An 18,344-nucleotide genomic window follows, 5' to 3' on the forward strand; every position below is an offset into this window, starting at 1 on the left:
CGCAGAAGGACCCAGCCCATGAGTTACCTTTAGATGTCACCTCTCCATAGTCTCCTTGAGTCTGGGACATTTTAAACCCATCTTCGGTTTTCATGACGTTGACTCTTTCAAAGACTACAAGCCAGTCACAGACACGGAGTAGAATAATCCTTAGTTTGGGTTCATCTGACTCTTCAGGGTTTCCTTCAGGTTTGCCTCCTGGGCGGGAACATCACACAGGTGAAGTGAGTTTGTCTCACTGCGTCCCATTAGGTAACATGCAGTCAATTTCTCCCATCCCTGAATGCTTTCTCTGATCCCTTGATTAAAGAGGTGTCTGCCAGGTTTCTCCACTCTAAAGCTACCCTTTCCGCTCTGTAATAAATGGGTATTTGGAGCAGCACTACCTTGAAGCTACTAAAGTATCCTCATCAAATTGCAATTTATCCATTAATTTATTTTATTTATGTATATCTGTACATACACATGTTTTTCTATTTTCTTGGCTTATAATCTCTTACTGTCCTTATTTATTATGATATTCAAATTGTCCTCGTTTGGTCAGTGTAAGTCCCTCATGCTGGCTTCTCTGTCCTTTCGATGTGTCCCCACTGATGTTTACATTTCCTTGTTTTCTAGCACAAGATGTTCCAGGGTCATCACGTAGTTTCCCAGCCCTGGAATCAGCCATTTCTCTAAGCCCTGGTTCCTTTCAGTGGAAAATATTATGTATAAGCCCCAGGAGTTCTGATATGTTTCTGCCCCATTTTGGTGCTTTCTCTGGGCTTTGTTAAGTAGCCTCATGATACAATCCCCAGTTGACAGATGTAGAAGCTGAGGTCAGCGAGTGCAAGTGACTTCCCAACAACTATTGATCACAACAACATGCTATAAATAAGCTAATATGAAGAAAGATTGGAAAGTCCTCTGCTGCACTGAAATGCCAATATTCAATGTTTGCCATTTCATGATAAGGGTCACTATGAGAAACAGTGAGACCCAAGGCTGCAAAAGTGCTTAGTTAAAATCCTGGCTTCCATCTAGATAGTCACCTATGCCCAGGAATCCCCTAAGTGTTTGTCAAACTGAGGGCTCCTCCCATCTCAGCGGGAATAAAGACAGGTGTAAGTCATGAGGAGACTAAGGGTCTTGTGCAGGATCTACTCTGGGTTTCATGAGAATAAGGATCGTGATTTCATTATAATGCCTGGTGACCTACAACCAGGAGACCATGCATACTGGAAAAGACATCTGACAAAGGCCTCTTTACAGCCATGCTGGAAGGGGCCGTGTCAGTCCTCTTCTCCTGAAGGGACAGTAACTCCTGTTTTTGACACCCAACTTTGACAGAAACCAGCATGAGCAGGGCAGGATGAGAAGAAGACAAACCCTGAGTAGACGCCTGACCCAAGAGGTCATCAGGCATTTGATCTTCCGCCGAAGATAGATTCCTGTGATAAGCTTCAGAAATATACTTAGAATGTCTTTTTAGAAATTCAGTTAAACTTTACAATAATGTAACATGGGAACAAGAGGCCATCTGGGAAGTGAGTCTCAGGCAATAAATACCAAAAAACCTCAGAGACAACAATACTAGAAATTAATATCACTGAAACAGAACTTTTTCTCTCTAAAGTTACCCTCTTTTCTACCAGAGCCAAATTAAGATTAATTTGTTTGCACAATAAGTCTGGTGTCAATAAATTTGGCCTGATTATTTACACGAGGGTAATTGACCATACAGGCTCTTTTAAATTGGCTGTACTGGAACCTTTTATAAGGAATCTCAAATAGAACCTTTAAAAGGTCTTTCAAGGCAAGAAAACCTATGCTAAGGCCTTACCATCTGTGATATCTATAGATTTAAGTGAATTCCTCTCTTCTTGAGGTCCCCCAAACATCTTGAGATTCCATAACCTGCTAGGAGGTAGCCTTCCTTATTCACCTGATAAGGCTGCTGGGAACCTAAGAGTTTCCAATTTCTTGAGGGATCGGGTACAGAGGAAATACAAATCTTTCAATTCTGCTTACAAAGGTTATGTCATAATTAGCATAAGGGGGAAGATTTCCTTATATCTGAAAAACAAAGATTAAACAGCCATTTGTAACTAATTCTTGTTGATCTTTTGTTAGCAGTTTATGAAGCCATCAGCTTTTCTATAAGAATTTTTAACTTCTTACCCAGTCCAGCAGTACGATCTACAAGTTATCAGAAACCTGTGCTTGTCAAAAGGTCCCTTCTGTGATTCTTGAAGGTGGAGCATTTTGGCAAAAACTTCAGAGGACAACAATAACTGTCTATAAATGACAAAAGACTTTAAAAGGGACTGTTAAAGACTTGATTACAATGCAACTGGCAAATAAACTTGGTTTCCCTATGACAGACAACGTTTTTAAATGACAACTAGACTAATGACTGGTAACATTATGCCAGGACATATTCAACTTTTAGAAACTTTGTATAATTTCTAGAACATTTTTATTAATGACATTTACCCATACAATAAACCTAAGAAAGTTGATCACCACTCATTTGACAATGGTTCCCATGTAATTTGACATCCCCAATAAGCCTAGTGAGTCTAAAGTCTTTCTCTGAGACGCTTCAGGGGCCCCATGAAGCACCCCAGAGTTAGCTAAAGGTCAAGGGAATTTCAATTAGAATTTGATCTTTGGGAAGCTTGTCAAAAATACAAGATATTTTAAAACACTTGGTCAAATAGGCTTGTAGGCCACTGTGAAACAATCCTTATTCACTTAACCAAAGTGACAATGAAAGATTTCAAAGACAAATACAGAAAGTTCCAACAGATCACTTAAAAGATAAAGTAACTTACAGTCTGTTCTCAAAAGCAGCTCAGTATTCCAAGAAAAGCTTGTACTCTTCCCACAGAGAGAAAAACTGCAGTCTTACAACAGCTTACTTGTAATAACAAAATTCATTCACTCAATGAAATTCAATTTAATCTTAGCCAGTCCTGACCACGCACAAGACTCCTTTTGCCGAGTTCCTTTCCCACAGACGGTCCACAACTTTCTGTATCCATGGTAGTTTCTCCCTTATTTTCCTTCCCATTTAGAATAACCAGCTTTCAGGCAAAATTAATTTCTTTTCCCTTAACAAACTGAATTTCCATCCCTTATACCTTCTTTTACTGAAAACACATATCCTACTTTCCTTGCATACCTAATTTTATATATTTCAATTTTTAACCCTTAAAAACCTTAATCTCTAGTGGAAAACCAAGAAGCAAGCAATTAAAAATAGCTTGTCACTCAGCACTTCCTGACAGGCAAACTTACGAACATATTCTGTGACTGAATTTCTGTCCTCAGTGGAGCACAAGACGTACGACCAATGAATCCAAACATCTTTAGTTTTTCTCTCATAAGAAGATGTAGGTCAACTTAGACTTTTCTTAAGCAATTAATGTTCCAGTATTTCATCTTATTTGAATAGATCTGGCTATTCAATGAATTCCCTTCATTTAACTTGATTTAACAGAACTCTAAAGTTTCAAGTTACCAAAAATCTGGAGAAAATATTTTTAAGTAGACAGTCCTAAAGCAATTATTCCTAAAGAGTTCATCTAAAAATTCTTATCAAATCTACATTTGATTTACTTAAAAGTTTTATATCAAGTTATTTTTCTTGCTGACAAATTTTCTAACAAGAATAATAAGATTTTATTTGACTTCAAGTAAACCTAGGTACAACAAAAGTATTATACTTAATTTTTTTTCTTTTGGGGGGATAATTAGTTTTTTTTTAGTGGGGATTGAGCCCAGGACCTTGTGCATGCTACCACTGAGCTATGCACTCCCTCCCATGCTTAATGTTGATGTCTGTATTAATTAAACTGACAAAACTTTAGTGACAAATATTAATTTAATACTATTTCCCAGATCACATGAACCTGAAATTCATTTGGGTTAGCTTCTTTTATATTTCTGAGGATTTACATGTGCTTAATTTCCTTTAAATTAATTAAATAGAGCTCTTTGACAAATTAGTTTTGACAATAACACACATCTACAACACACACACATATATACAGAGATACGTACAAACACAAAGACACAGAGACCCTCAGGTTCCCATTCCAAAATTTCAGCCATGAATCATGTACAATATACAAAACTCAACAGTTACAAAAGAGGAGCATTCAAATTGGGTTTCTGGCAGATGGGACAAATCCAGGTCTCCTGTTTAGATGGTTAAACCCTTTTTACTAACATTTATGGAGAAGACACTTAAGATTTATACTTGTCCTTGACAAGTCAAGTTCCAAATGACCTATCACCCCCCCATCTTTTTTTTCCCAATAGGAGTTACATTCCAGAAATTTCCATTTTAATATAATGGCCTAGATAAGAGTTCTGGAGAAGACCAAGTAGAGCTTTTATAAGTCAAAGCATTGGAGGAGACATGCAAGTTTCACCTGGGGGAAGTTTTATTCCATTAAGGCTAGTTGCTGGGGGTTTTGTTTTTGTTTTTGTTTTTTAATATAAGCTTCTTAAGATAAATAGAGGAGGTTTGGGGAGTGGTGAATAAAGATTGCTGGGCTGTGAACTGTTTCTGGAGCCACACCTCTGGTCCTATAAAGACTAGATTCGTAAAATAACGACAGCTGTTTTTAACTTCTCAGAATTTCTCAGAAAGAACTGAGTTACCACTTAAATGATATTAAAGGAATGACGTACGCACCCAACCACGTTGGAATGTTTTTCTTTCCCTCTGGGTATATTTAGCTTAAGGGAGAAGGCCCCAACCCCAGATTCCTATCAGGCTCTGAATACCGGTTATGAGTTTAGTGAGACCGGTGGCCTCCCATATTGATAATCTATTTATAAAAAATGTTGAGGATCCTCCCGGGATATAAGAAATTCTTTAACTATGGCCCCCCGTTCACCCTTGACCTGAAGAGGGCTGCCTGCAGGCTCAGTGGTCCCATTTCTAAAGGTAACCTTTTAATAATCTCTTCTGAGTGGAAAGGCAATTCAGACAGAGGACTACTAGAATGAGTACTCAGATAAGGGAGGAGAGAGGGGAGCAGTAGTTAGGTCAGTCTTTCAGTTTTTTTGCTTTAGGTACCTTTTACATCATTGATTTTTCATTTGCCTTCTACAGCAAATCCTCCAGTGACACTGTTTTGGGATTTTGAAGCCCAAAGGCCAGGATTAAATAGCTCTCTCTAATCAGGTTTCTGCACGCCAATTGAAATAGGCACAGCAGTGTAAGATGACAGCTCTCTAAAATTTTAACAATTTAGAGGTCTTTCCAATCCAACACATCCAAGGGGTTAGACTTACAAATATTTTCTCCTGTTCATCTAATTTAGAAAAGGGCAAAACTCTTACTACTCTTATTTCCAACAGACCCTGCAGGCAGGTCCAGGAGACTGACTGACATGGGAAGAATTCTTGCCTTCTGCCAGCTTTCTCTAACTGCGCACACAAAAATCAGCTTTGGAATGCCAGAAGAACCCCACCTTGGCTGTTTCAGGGTGGGATTTCCTTTACATCCCAATTAAGTAAGTACTTGCACGTATCAGTTCCACAAGTGCCACGCACAGACCCAGCTGGTACTCCTGTAGGTGGGTGTCCACTGGGGAGCTGAAATGTGAGGCACAATTTCCGTTATTAATTTGGTAGTCTAATTCAGAAATGAGATATGATCTGAATAACCTTCTGAGGACAGTGTGGTGGATGAGATGTGTGCTGATTCAGAGTCTAGCTCCCCAAGGAGTTACCCTTAGGTGGGTCTCAGCTCTTTTACATGTCTCGGTTGCTCCAACAGTCTAAAACCACCGTGGATGCTCAGAGCACTAGGGGATCAGCCTTTACCTTGTGCATTTTTGGTGAGCAGGATTTACTTAATTGTTGCAATGGGATTCCCTGTGGGACCACTGCACATCACAAGGACTGATCCTCAGACACTTACGTTCTCAGTCAATTGAGGACACATTATGGCTGGAAGGAGCAAATTTCCCTTGTTCTTTGCTGGTGAATAATTCATTCTCTCATTTCTTTGGCAAACAGCTTTTCAGGCCAGATATCAACTTGTTTGTTTTCAATTTAAGCCATGGTTAACAAAACCCAGCCACCGATATCTCCCTGGATCTCCTGCCCAGATCCCCCTAGGTTCCTGCCTCAGAAATGCATTTGGTGCCTCTTAAGACTCCATGTCCTGAGTAAAAACAGCTTGAACAAATTAGGATTCGCACTTAAAAACAAGGAGATCTGGTTATCAGGAGAACTCACTGGAATACCTGAGGAATATTGAGAAGCCGGTGGTCAGAGATCAAAGGTTCTGTGCTGGTACTGAGCGCAAATTTGGGGTAGACTTCGGGTGTCCACCGGTGGGTATCTCTAATATCCTGCCAACTATGCCATGCAACGGATGATGAAAAATTAAGTAATAGTCAAAGAGAGAAACATAAATTTTCATCTGAGCCAATCTGAAGATTATGACTGGGGAGACATTCTTTCAGAAAGCTGTGAGGAATGTTCTGCCCATTAGAGTTCAAAGCACAATTACATACGTTTTTGAGACCAAGGTTTTATTCATCAAATGATGTATGACAATTTCACTACCCAGATCTGCACATGAAAAGCAAGTAGTGGGTCATCATGATTCCTTACAAGATTAAGAAGTAATGTTATCACCTAAGGAGTTATCCTGCTGGCGCCAGGATTAAATAGCTCTCTATAATCAGGCATTCCTGTATCTTCTAAGGAGATATCATTAAGGCAGAACACAACGCATACTAAAGGCGGGGGTGGGGGAGTTGGCTCAGCCAAATGACAGAGAATTTTAGGTTTTAAAATTTTGTTTTCCTTGTCCTGCCTTAAAAATAATTTTGTTTTATCGTATTGTATAGATATACTATAACATTTTTATCCATTCATTTATTGGATTGCCTTCTCTCCGCCCTTTGGCTATTGTCAGTAGTGCTGTCAAGAACACGAGCTGTTTTCAGCTTCTCAGGTGTCCACCCAGGATTGCAATCGCTAGGCCACGTGGCAATCTGATGTTTACATTTCTAAAAAGCGGCCAAAATGTTTTCCATGGTGGCTGCACCATTTATATCCGAACCAACAAAGAATGTGTGTTCCAACTCCTATACATTCTCACCAACATGTGCTTTTTGATCTTTTCTTTTTCTATAGCCACCTAGCAGTTGTGAAGTCGTAAAATTCCTGGAATTTTAACATTGTGCAACCACAAAAACAAAATGGTTAAGAATCTCTGAGAAATTGCCAGAGACAGAGGAGGACAAGCAAATAGTGTGACTGGAAACCTGCCCCGGGTGGCCCCTAGCTTTCTCTGGATGCCAGGGACATCTATGCTGTCCGCTGTGGAGATAGCCAGCTTTTAGGAATCCATAGAATGAGACTGACATGCAGGCCCTGGGTGAATTATTTAAACCCTCTCAGCTTCAGTTGTCTGTAATCTATAAAATGAGTGTTAATAGTTATCTTTCCCTCTTAAAGGAGCCCAGACCAGACCAGACCCTACCTGAAGCATGGATCTGCAAGTTGACCTCCTGGTGGCTTTGACTGAAGATGACATGTGACGTTGCCCAGCCAGACACCTGACCCTCAGCAGGCCCTCTGGAAATGTTCGTTCATATGAGCTTATGAGCAGTTCAACTAGTAGCTATAAAGGACAAGCTTGCTAATCACAAATTATGGAATTTATTTTTTGTTAGCAAGAAAGGGGTCATGAATTGAAGTTGTAGTTGAAAAAAGTTTGGGAGTTTGCTGACTCTGAACTTTTATCTTTTTTCATTCTTACTGATTGTGTTTAAATGGCTCCTTTTTTTTTACCACCTGCTGTGTGTGAAGCCACTGAGTCATAAATGTTTAAGACTTAATTTCCTGGATTCTCATGGGGGCTGGTGGTGTCTGTCGGGCTGTGTGAGCTCAGGGCCCTGAGCAGGACCTCCAGCCCCACTCTCCTCCCCACCACACAGACACACATTATCTATCTGCCATCTATCTGTTGATACCATCTGTCTGTATCATCCGACCATCATCATCTATCATCTATCTAGACAGAAAGGCATGGATTTATACCGATAAGTTCAGTTCCTATCTCTGACTGCACAGGATCTATTCTGTTTTTCTCCTTTTCGGAATCAGCTGCTCCCTTCTCTAACACAGAGAAATCTGGCTTCCATTATCTTTAATGTATTTACTTACTTGATTAATCCCCCTTTATGAAGCCATTGCCCCTCAATCCATTTCCATCCATGGATGCCCTCCTCACCCTACTTGGGTTCTCCACACCCTATTTAAGCTCTGGCTGCCCTCCCCAGACCGCCCTTCCAAGTGGACAACCTACTCACCTTGCTTGGGTTCCCCACCCATGCCAGGCTGCTGTTCCTGTGGACACCCTCCCCTCCCTACTTAGTCTCTGACTTGGAGCCACTGTGCCTCCCTTCTCTGCCCTTGACCTGCAGTGTGAGGCTGCCCACCTTCTGGGCCTCACCTACTGGTTTTAGGACTGGATTATCCAGGAAGGGGAGCCAAGGCAAGTGAGGGAAGAGAATGGGGTAGGAAAGGGAAAGGAGGAGCACTGTGCAGCTTCTGATACCAGCTGAAACTGACCAGTGCCTGTAGCCTTTCTGCCCAGTCAGTTGACCAATCAGCTACCTTTTATTCCACGATCACTGTGTTCAGATAATTTGGAGTCAAGGATGGAATACAAAGAGGCATGAAAAAACATCCTTACTGCCTTCCAGAAACATGAGGGGAGATGAGATGAAAACATTAAATCAAAACCAATAATAGAATAAGTGTCTCAGCTGAGCGTTACCCAAAAAAGGTAGGTTTAAACTATGAATAGACTTCCTAAGCGACGGGCAAAATCACCGTGGATTAACTCTTACTATTTAATATGTCAAATAGGGGTTTTGATAAAGGTCCCACCCCTCAGTGATTGTAATGGTTAGAATCATTCAGTCACTGAATCTCCCTGATTTAGTGGTACACATTCCCCCTAATGTGCACAGAAGCATCAGATAATACTTTTGTAAAGAGATATTCAGTGACTTGTTCAATGTAATATTTGATTTAGAATATTCTAAATCTGTGATATAAATGTCAGTACTTCAGTCACTACAATAATTCTCATTTTCATTAATTTGCTGATAAAAATTGTTGAGAAATTTTCATTCTTGGTCAGGGCTCAGGAGTAGACGGCACTAACTGGGGGTGGGTAGAGATGGTCTTATAAGAACCTGAGAGGCTGAGTCTACATATCTAGCTCTTACTAGTCACTTTTTTTTACATGACCCAACATACAACACTCCATGTAGACCCTGAGAGAGCTAAGTGAACGCACAGAATCCCTAGTCACCCATCATGAGCAGTGGGTGACGCCCGTCTTTATTTCTGGGTTTTATCACAAAGTAAATCCAGGTCTCTGGTGTTCCGGGATGCAGCTTCCTTGCAGAACAAGGGAAAGTCAGGCTCCACTTAGTGTCCCATTTCTGGGCACAACCTTTAATAAAATGGGCTTTTTTGGTTGTATAATCCCTTGAGTGCCTAATTCCGGGGGGATCTGCAACAGTTAAACAAGTGCATGAGAACCAATTAATGAAGCATCACCAACCAAAGAAGCAAAGTAGACAAAACACATTATGTACAATAATGCTTTATAATCATATGAAAGCTACTTTTAGCATCATATATCTTTGATTTTTTTAACTACCAATTCAATATGTTTAATAGATACAGGGACAGTCAGGCTATCTCTATTTCCCTGATTGAATTTTTAATAGTTTGTGACTTTCAGAGAACTGATCTATTTAACTCATGTTATAAAATATATGGGCATAAAGTTGTTTGCAGTATTCCCTTAGTACTCAATTTTTAAATTAAAAAGTTTTCCACTTTTATTGAGATATAACTGCCTTACAGCAGAGCATAAATTTAAGATTGCAACATAATAATTTGACTTAAATATATTGTGGATTATTACCACAATAAGTTTAGTTAACATCCGTCATCTCACAGACATAGAAAAAGAAAAGAAAAAGAAAAAAATACTGTTTTCCTTGCATGAAACTTCTTGGGATCTACTCTCTTATCCCATACAGAAATGTTAACTAGAGTCGTCATGTTTTACATTATATCCCTCATACTTATTTACCTATAACTAGAACTTGTACCTTTTGGTCACCTTCATTCTTTGATTCTCTATACTTATTCTATAAGCTTTGTCAGGACTGGACAGTGGAAACATTCATTCATCATTCATTCTTCGAAACATCTACTGAGTACCTATTCTGTACCAGGATTGATACAAAGCCATGATGGCCTGTGTTCCTCCCCCACCCCACCCCACCCCGCCCTTTTTTTATGGCCTGTGTTATTTATTGATTTATAATTTAAGTAAAAATAATGAGTTTTTAAAATTTACTGGATTCTTAGACATTATGGCAAACTATCTTGAAAAAAGATACAGAGGTAATTTCATGTACGTTGAAACTTGCCAGGGAAGCCTGAGCACATATTACACATGCTAACTGCATGGGCCTTCCTTGACTTCTAAAGAGTTCAGGCACCTCTCCCAGTGGAACCTATCCAGTTTCATGAGGGGAAGAGAACTTCATGAAGCATTATGTCTATTTTTTAACATCTCCTGGCTCCTAAGTGTAGTGCAAATGATGAACTTTAAATGACCTACAGTGTTTCATCTGACACTTTCAGCCCTGTTTTCACCCAGTTACTCTGTCAGTGTTGGGGGACACCAACAGAGTGACTCTAATCTCATTTGACTGAAGGGAAAGCAAATTGTCATGGGGGGAAGAACCCCAGCCTGGGGATGACTGGGTGGAGCTTACAGGGAGCATCTGCCCCTTGCAGACGTGTCAATGGCCCCCTTTCTCTCAGGGCTGAGTCCCCTGTCTGTACACATTTACAGGACTGCCATAAAGGATGCCCACAATTAAAATGGAAACCATCTCTATCCCTGTCTTCCCTGGGAAAGCCTTCTCAACTGGAGCAGCTTATTAACTGTCCGAGTCCTGAAATAAACCTTAACATAGGGCTGTGCTTGATGCGAATCAATGACAATTGTTCTTTCAGAGGAGTGGCTCCAGATCTTTCTATAAACATATGGTATTTTTAAATTTCAAAATTTAAAATGCTTATATTTCCCCTGCAGACAAACAGAACAAGCACGTACATAGATGTCATTTGTTAAATCTTTAAAGTTCAAACAGGTCAACATTTGTATCCAAGACCTGTAAATTTTTTTATGTAAACATTTTTTAATTGAGTTATAGTCATTTTACAATGTTGTGTCAAGTCCAGTGTACAGCACAATTTTTTCAGTTATAAATGAACATACATATATTCATTGTCACATTCTTTTTCACAGCGAGCTACCACAAGATCTTGTATATATTTCCCTGTGCTATACCATATAATCTTGTTTATCTATTCTACATATGCCTGTCAGTATCTACAAATTTTGAACTCCCTGTCTATCCCTTCCCACCCCCCACCTTGGCAACCACAAGTTTGTATTCTATGTCTATGAGTCTGTTTCTGTTTTGTATTTCTGTTTTTTTGTTTTTTTTTTTCAGATTCCACATATGAGCGATCTCATATTGTATTTTTCTTTCTCTTCCTGGCTTACTTCACTTAGAATGACATTCTCCGAGAATATCCATGTTGCTGCAAATGGCGCTATGTTCAAGACCTGTAAATTAACTGCTCATCACTCCTTAAGCCTTTACCAGATGACTGGGAGGCACCATTAGGCATTTATGAAAGGAACACAATGAGGGGCTAGAGTTAAAGATGTTCTTAGGTGCAAAGAAAACATAGAAACCAAACTGAATAGTTCAATGACAAAGTGTTAAGTTACATGGTAGGACCCATGATGCCAGCCAGTGGTACCTGAAAACAGAACAGAGGGGACTTGAGACAATACTATAGAGCTACAGTCATCAAGACAGCATCATATTGGTACAAAAACAGACATATAGACCAATGGAACAGAATAGAGAGCCCAGAAATGAACCCACAAACTTTTGGTCAACTAATCTTCGACAAAGGAGGCAAGAATATACGATGGAATAAAGACAGTCTCTTCAGCAAATGGTGTTGGGAAAACTGGACAGCAGCATGTAAAGCAATGAAACTAGAACACTCCCTTACACCATACACAAAAATAAACTCAAAATGGATCAAAGACTTAAATATAAGACAAGATACAATAAACCTCCTAGAAGAAAATATAGGCAAAACATTATCTGACATACATCTCAAAATGTTCTCCTAGAACAGTCTACTCAAACATTAGAAATAAAAGCAAGAATAAACAAATGGGACCTAATGAAACTTACAAGCTTCTGCACAGCAAAGGAAACCATAAGTAAAACAAAAAGACAACCTACGGAATGGGAGAAAGTTTTTGCAAATGAAACCGACAAAGGCCTGATCTCCAGAATGTATAAGCAGCTCATACGACTTAATAAGAAAAAAACAAACAACCCAATCCAAAAATGGGCAGAAGACTTAAACAAGCAATTCTCCAAGGAGGACATACAAATGATCAATAGGCACATGAAAAAAATGCTCAATATCACTAATTATCAGAGAAATGCAAATCAAAACTACAATGAGGTCTCACCTGACACCAGTCAGAATGGCCATCATTCAAAAATCCACAAATGACAAATGCTGGAGAGGCTGTGGAGAAAAGGGAACCCTCCTGCACTGCTGGTGGGAATGTATTTTGGTGCAGCCACTGTGGAAAACAGTATGGAGATTCCTCAAAAGACAAGGAAGAGACTTACCGTATGACCCAGAAATCCCGCTCCTGGGCATATATCCAGAAGGAACCTTACTTCAAAAAGACACCTGCACCCCAATGTTCATAGCAGCACTATTTACAATAGCCAAGACATGGAAACAGCCTAAATGTCCATCAATGGATGACTGGATAAAGAAGATGTGGTATATTTATACAATGGAATACTGTTCAGCCATAAAAACCGACAACATAACACCATTTGCAGCAACATGGATGCTCCTGGAGAATGTCATTCTGAGTGAAATAAGCCAGAAAGAGAAAGAAAAATACCATATGAGATCGCTTGTATGTGGAATCTAAAATTAAAAACAAACAAACAAACAAAACATAAATACAAAACAGAAATAGGCTCATAGACATAGAATACAAACTTGTGGTTGCCAAGGGGGTGGGGGGTAGGAAGGGACAGACTGGGATTTCAAAATGTAGAATAGATAAACAAGATTATACTGTATAGCACAGGGAAATACGTACAAGATCTTCTGGTAGCTCACAGAGAAAAAAAGTGACAATTAATATATATATGTTCATGTATAACTGAAAATTGTGCTCTCCAGTGGAATTTGACACAACATTGTAAAATTATTATAAATCAATTAAAAAAATTTTTTTAAATGATCTAATTTCAAAAAAAAAAAGAACAGAGGGGAGAATGGGCTCAGGACTGTTTGGAGGAGGTTCCATGGAGAGGCTCAGGGACTGAGCTAGAACTTGAAGAGGGAGGACAGAATGGTCGGGGGAGCGGGAAGGACACACGTGGAGTTATTATTGGAATGCAAAAGGAGCCCAGCCCGATGGCAGCAGGACTCCTGGAAGGTGAGGGGGACCGTGGGAGTCTTCACATCTGGCAGAAATGCTTTCAATCAGGGATTCTCGCCTTGTCTGCACATGAGACCCAATGGGGGCGTTTTGAATGCCGCACTCTGGGGGAATTACATTAGAACGTCTGAGATGACCTAGGCACTAGGGTTTTTAACTCCCCCATGATTTCATTCTGCAAGCAGTGGCTGAGGACCACTGCCAGGAGAGCTTCTGGATGTTCTAGCAGAGAAGCCCACCATTGAAAAGTCATGATGTAGTAATCACTGCGCTTGTGTCTGTCACACACTTCCTTCCAGTGGACGTGAAACAAAGTTTAAAATGTTGCTCAGTTCAGTGGACTGCCTATAGTCATGTCCTGCTAACTGCATTGACTCTAGACGGCCTGTATAGATGGGTCTTCATAAAGCTACAGACATAGCCATCCAGAGTTGAAGGACAACTGAAGGTTAAATATGGCTCCAAAAGATTCTCTGGCTATAGAACAAATTATTCTTTGAATAGAACACATTCTTACACATATATAAAGACTCCTAAGTTTAAAAAAACAATAAAACATTATTAATGCAGATAGGTAACTGTCTCACCTGTGTTTCTTTGCAAGGTTTAAAGGAGAAGTTCTGCAGGACTCTGACAATAGCAAGTTTCATGTTCATCATAGCAAACCTCATTCCAATGCAGTTTCGGGGTCCAGTTCCAAAAGGCAGGTATGTGTAAGGATTTATGCTGTCCTGGTTCTTCTTGTTGAACCTTGATCCAAAGAAGTAGATGAAACAAATTAATGAGACATAAAAACCACAAGAGCTCCAGGTCTGAGGTTTTAACTTAATTCTTCAACGAACAGCACTGGGGATCCTTTTGTGGGCAAGTCATGCATCCCGCTGTGGCTACTTTGCTGTGAGAAAGGTCAGCTTCAGATCCTTCCCATCCCCTTTACTCTATAGGAGCTCCCAGTCTTGTTGAAGAGATGAGATGAATGCTTTTTAAAAGAAATTATCTTTAGACACTAAAATTACATTCAGAGTGGTGAGATGTTCATTCTCTGAAAGGTATTTAGGAAATGAGACTGATTGAAGGAAACACGGGTTCCTGTCTCCAGGCACACCTATGTCGGTCATATCCTCATGGGGGAAGGAAGCAGGCAAAACACCTCCCACTGTTAAAAGGTTATCTTACCCTTGTCTTCTCCTGCCTCCCGCTCTGCTTGTGACTCTCTCTGTGTGTCTCTTTCTCTCTCTCCCACAAACTGAGGATGCTTAGGTCAGCAGATTTACACAAGCACATAATGCTACTCTACTCTCGTATTACCACTGATTTCCTTGTCTAGCTGATACACTAGCCTACAAATTCCTTCATGGTTAGACCTATGTTTTGTTCAAATATGACTCTTCAACATTTGAATATATTAAGGAAAAAATGTGGATTAGGGGAAATGATAATGGCATTTATGGCTATGTGTATTTTACAGAACCCCTATTTTGGAGACCATTCAGGACTACTGATAGACAATGTGACATAAAATAACATGGGGACCAGGAGAAGGGTAGCATGTGGATGACACAGACATGAGTTGATGGTTGCTGGGTGGGGAATGGGCACAGATAGATACATTAGAAGTGGTTTACAGGCTTGTGCCTATAGAACATATTTGTATATGAGTCAAGTATGCACACACTTATGTATATGTCAAAAATTCTCCATAATAGGCTTTTTTAAAACATTTGGATTTCTTCTTGGCTGGCCCAGTCCCAGGCACAGGTAGGAAAGAACTAACTGACTCCCTGCTTGATGGCTGAATGAATGAAAGAGAAGTACAGTGAGTGGTCTCTGGCTTTGGGTTCATGCTGCTGCAGTGGGGCGCTCCTGAGCTTGGAGGAACCACAGAGGTTCCCTGGTCCAGAAAACAGAGGACTTGGTCAATTCTGACTTCTTCGACAAGTGCCTCTGTTCTAGGTCATGCTAGCACTAGGGACACCATGGCAAACAAGCCAAAACCCTGCCATCGGGGAGCTTATAGTCAGGGGCTCATAAGTGTCCAGATTCTAGCTGGTTCCCTGAAAGTTCAATCCAAATTTTGCTCACCGTATAGTAAATGGATCTCTATCAACTCTTTCCAGAGTCCAAGCTGCCATAACCAGACTTTGGCTCTGAGTTCCCAGAGGAGGATACTCAAGACCCCTCCAGGGAGGATGTCCCAGACGTCTAGAGGTCACAGGGCTTCTCTTTGGAAGGTCACCAAATACTGAAGCAGAAGGGAGGTGGCCCAGGACTGCAGACGCGGACAGCACCGGGGGCCTATGCTCTTGGCCCTCAGTGAGGCTGCCTGAACCACCAGGGATGAGAACCTCTGGGTCCTCAGCCTGAACTCTCACTATAATGGTGGAGGCACAGCCAATATTTAAAGAAATGAAAATGTTGGAATGTTAGTGGTGAATTCAAAGAGCTAAAGAGAATAGACAGAAAAATTTAAACAAAATATAATGCCTACACACCCAAAATAAGACAGTAGTTAAGTAAATTATGGCATATGCAAAAATCATACATGTATATATTTAAAAACATAGACTGCTGTTTACAGTTTACTGTTAACTAAGGTAAGCAGTTAAAAACCAAATTGTATATAATACCATTCTAAGTTTTAAAAATCTATATATGTACAGAAGAGTAACCATAATGACACACATCACATTATCAGTAAGGCCTCCGTTAAGGTACTGGAAATGTATGTGGCTATAACTTTCTTTTTTCTAGTCTACAGTTTGTAAACCTTTGACTCAAACAATGGTCATTCTTGGAATAAGAAAATGCATTTAACAATAAAAAGATGTAAAATAAATGATTATACACTCACACATTTGTCACCCATAATAAAAGTCATCGGAATACACTAAACAACCTGTATCAGGGTGGGTTCTCTTTCCCCAGGATCTTGTACCTCTCAGGGCGGAACTCCTCAGGCTCTGGCCAGAGCTCCGGGTCTCTGTGAAGAGCAAAGACTGGCACCATCACCACTGTCCCTTTAGGGATGAATACCCCTTTGATTTCCACATCTTTCTTACAGGCTCTCTCAAGTCTACCAGCAATTGAAAATAGTCGAAGAATTTCATTCACCACCATGTCAAGATACTCCATCTGTACCAGGGCATCGTAGGTGGGGGGCGCCTGGGAAGAAAGAAACAGACTTTGACAAATTGAGATTTGGGATCAACTTTAAACTCAGTCTATGTAGCACTATTGAAATGCTAGGATCTCCAGAGAATAATTTAATTGGTAAAGGATCTTAGCATTCATAGACATTTTAATATCCATCATGTCCTTTGATCTGCTCAGTGGCCCCTTGAGATGTGTGGAGTAGCTATGACTATGGGAGGCCCTGGGGACAACTCCTAAACAGGGTCTGTAATCCCACACACTATCACGTAGTGCTTTTTCTTTCTCACGAGAACATATGGGACTAATGGACTATGGCCCTTACTCTTAAGTGGAATAGTGTGAAGTCACTGTTTCCTTTCAAAAGAAGGGTCACACATCTATAACAAGGAAAAAGAATCTATCAAAGAGCGAAATCTCGATTCCACATAAAGTATTCTGGCTGAGAACTGCTGATTGCTAATTCTTTTGAATATCCACATATAAAATTTGGAAACACTATATTAGGTAAAAACTGTATAAATGTGGTGCCCTGCCTTTCTGACTCGGGTTGACGAGGTGGCTTGTTTGAATCAGTGGAAAGTATCCTAAGTGTGATACAAGCAGAGTTTGAAGCCACCCGTATGATTGGGCTTCTTGCTCCTGTCATCTACCACTGATCTGAGAAGCAGACACAGGGAGTACGAGGGACATGTGGGGGGCACATGTGCAATTGAGGCAGCCCAGCCAGCTTAGCCAAGGTCAGCCTGGATCAGCCAACACCCAGACCAGTCAAGTCCAGCCATATCAACAGGTAACTATGCAGACACTAGCGCAACAAATGCTTATTGTTAGATGCCACTGAGGTTTTATGAATTTTACTTGGCATTATCTTGACATCTGATTTGGCAGGACCAGCACTTTTTTCAAAGTACTTATATTGCTGTGAGGAGCATGCATTATCTGTGTTTTCCCTTTGTTTTGCACTCTTTAGATCCTTCCTAGATAGTGTGGATAAAAGAATGGATGCTTATGCTTTTTGCAACAATCTCTAAGAAGTGGCAAGGAGGCGTTCTTGCTAAGGCTTCACCTTACCCTCCCCCTTCAGGCACCATCCACTCACCTTGTTGGGGAAAGTCGCATCGATCTCCTCCTGCAGCTGCTGCTGGACATCGGGGTGCATGGCCAGTTCATACATAATGAAGGAGAGAGAATTGCTGGTGGTCTCGTAGCCAGCAAAAATAAAGATAATGCTTTGGGCCACAAGTTCTAGGTCAGATAGAGCTGAAAAGAAAGTAAAGCCATTTTAGGTAGATCATGTCAGTGCTAAAAAATCACAGTTTAGATGATGAGAAATTCAAATGAAACTCCCAAATCCCTAGGGGAAAACATGTAAAAGTAATTCAGAGTCAAACTGAGAGTGTTTTTCACTCTGACATCTGGCTCATAGAGACAGAAAAAAGCAAGAATTATCTTTAAAAAACAAAAAATTGTCCTGCCCCAACTATATAGTTCACAACCAAAACGACACAAAAGGAATGTAAGAAAGATCTACAGAATTCTGACTCCCCAGTGATGA

At 40.3% G+C, this 18,344-nt stretch overlaps 1 protein-coding gene across 1 annotated transcript in view; it reads right to left on the reverse strand.

The window, feature by feature from the left end:
* Positions 1-9,206: 9,206 nt before the first annotated feature.
* The window catches only part of LOC105099350 (cytochrome P450 3A12), a 35,557-nt gene continuing 26,419 nt past the window's right edge, over positions 9,207-18,344 (reverse strand). Inside the window, exons 10-13 of the mRNA XM_010992171.3 lie at positions 17,889-18,049; positions 16,572-16,798; positions 14,224-14,386; positions 9,207-9,550 (exon numbers count right to left, since the gene is read on the reverse strand). Coding sequence (XP_010990473.3) covers positions 9,455-9,550; positions 14,224-14,386; positions 16,572-16,798; positions 17,889-18,049 — 647 coding nt within the window. The 3' untranslated portion in view covers positions 9,207-9,454. The remainder of the gene's footprint in view (positions 9,551-14,223; positions 14,387-16,571; positions 16,799-17,888; positions 18,050-18,344) is intronic.

This window comes from Camelus dromedarius, chromosome 24 (genome assembly GCF_036321535.1).
Source record: "Camelus dromedarius isolate mCamDro1 chromosome 24, mCamDro1.pat, whole genome shotgun sequence".
NCBI classification, from domain to species: Eukaryota; Metazoa; Chordata; class Mammalia; order Artiodactyla; family Camelidae; genus Camelus; species Camelus dromedarius.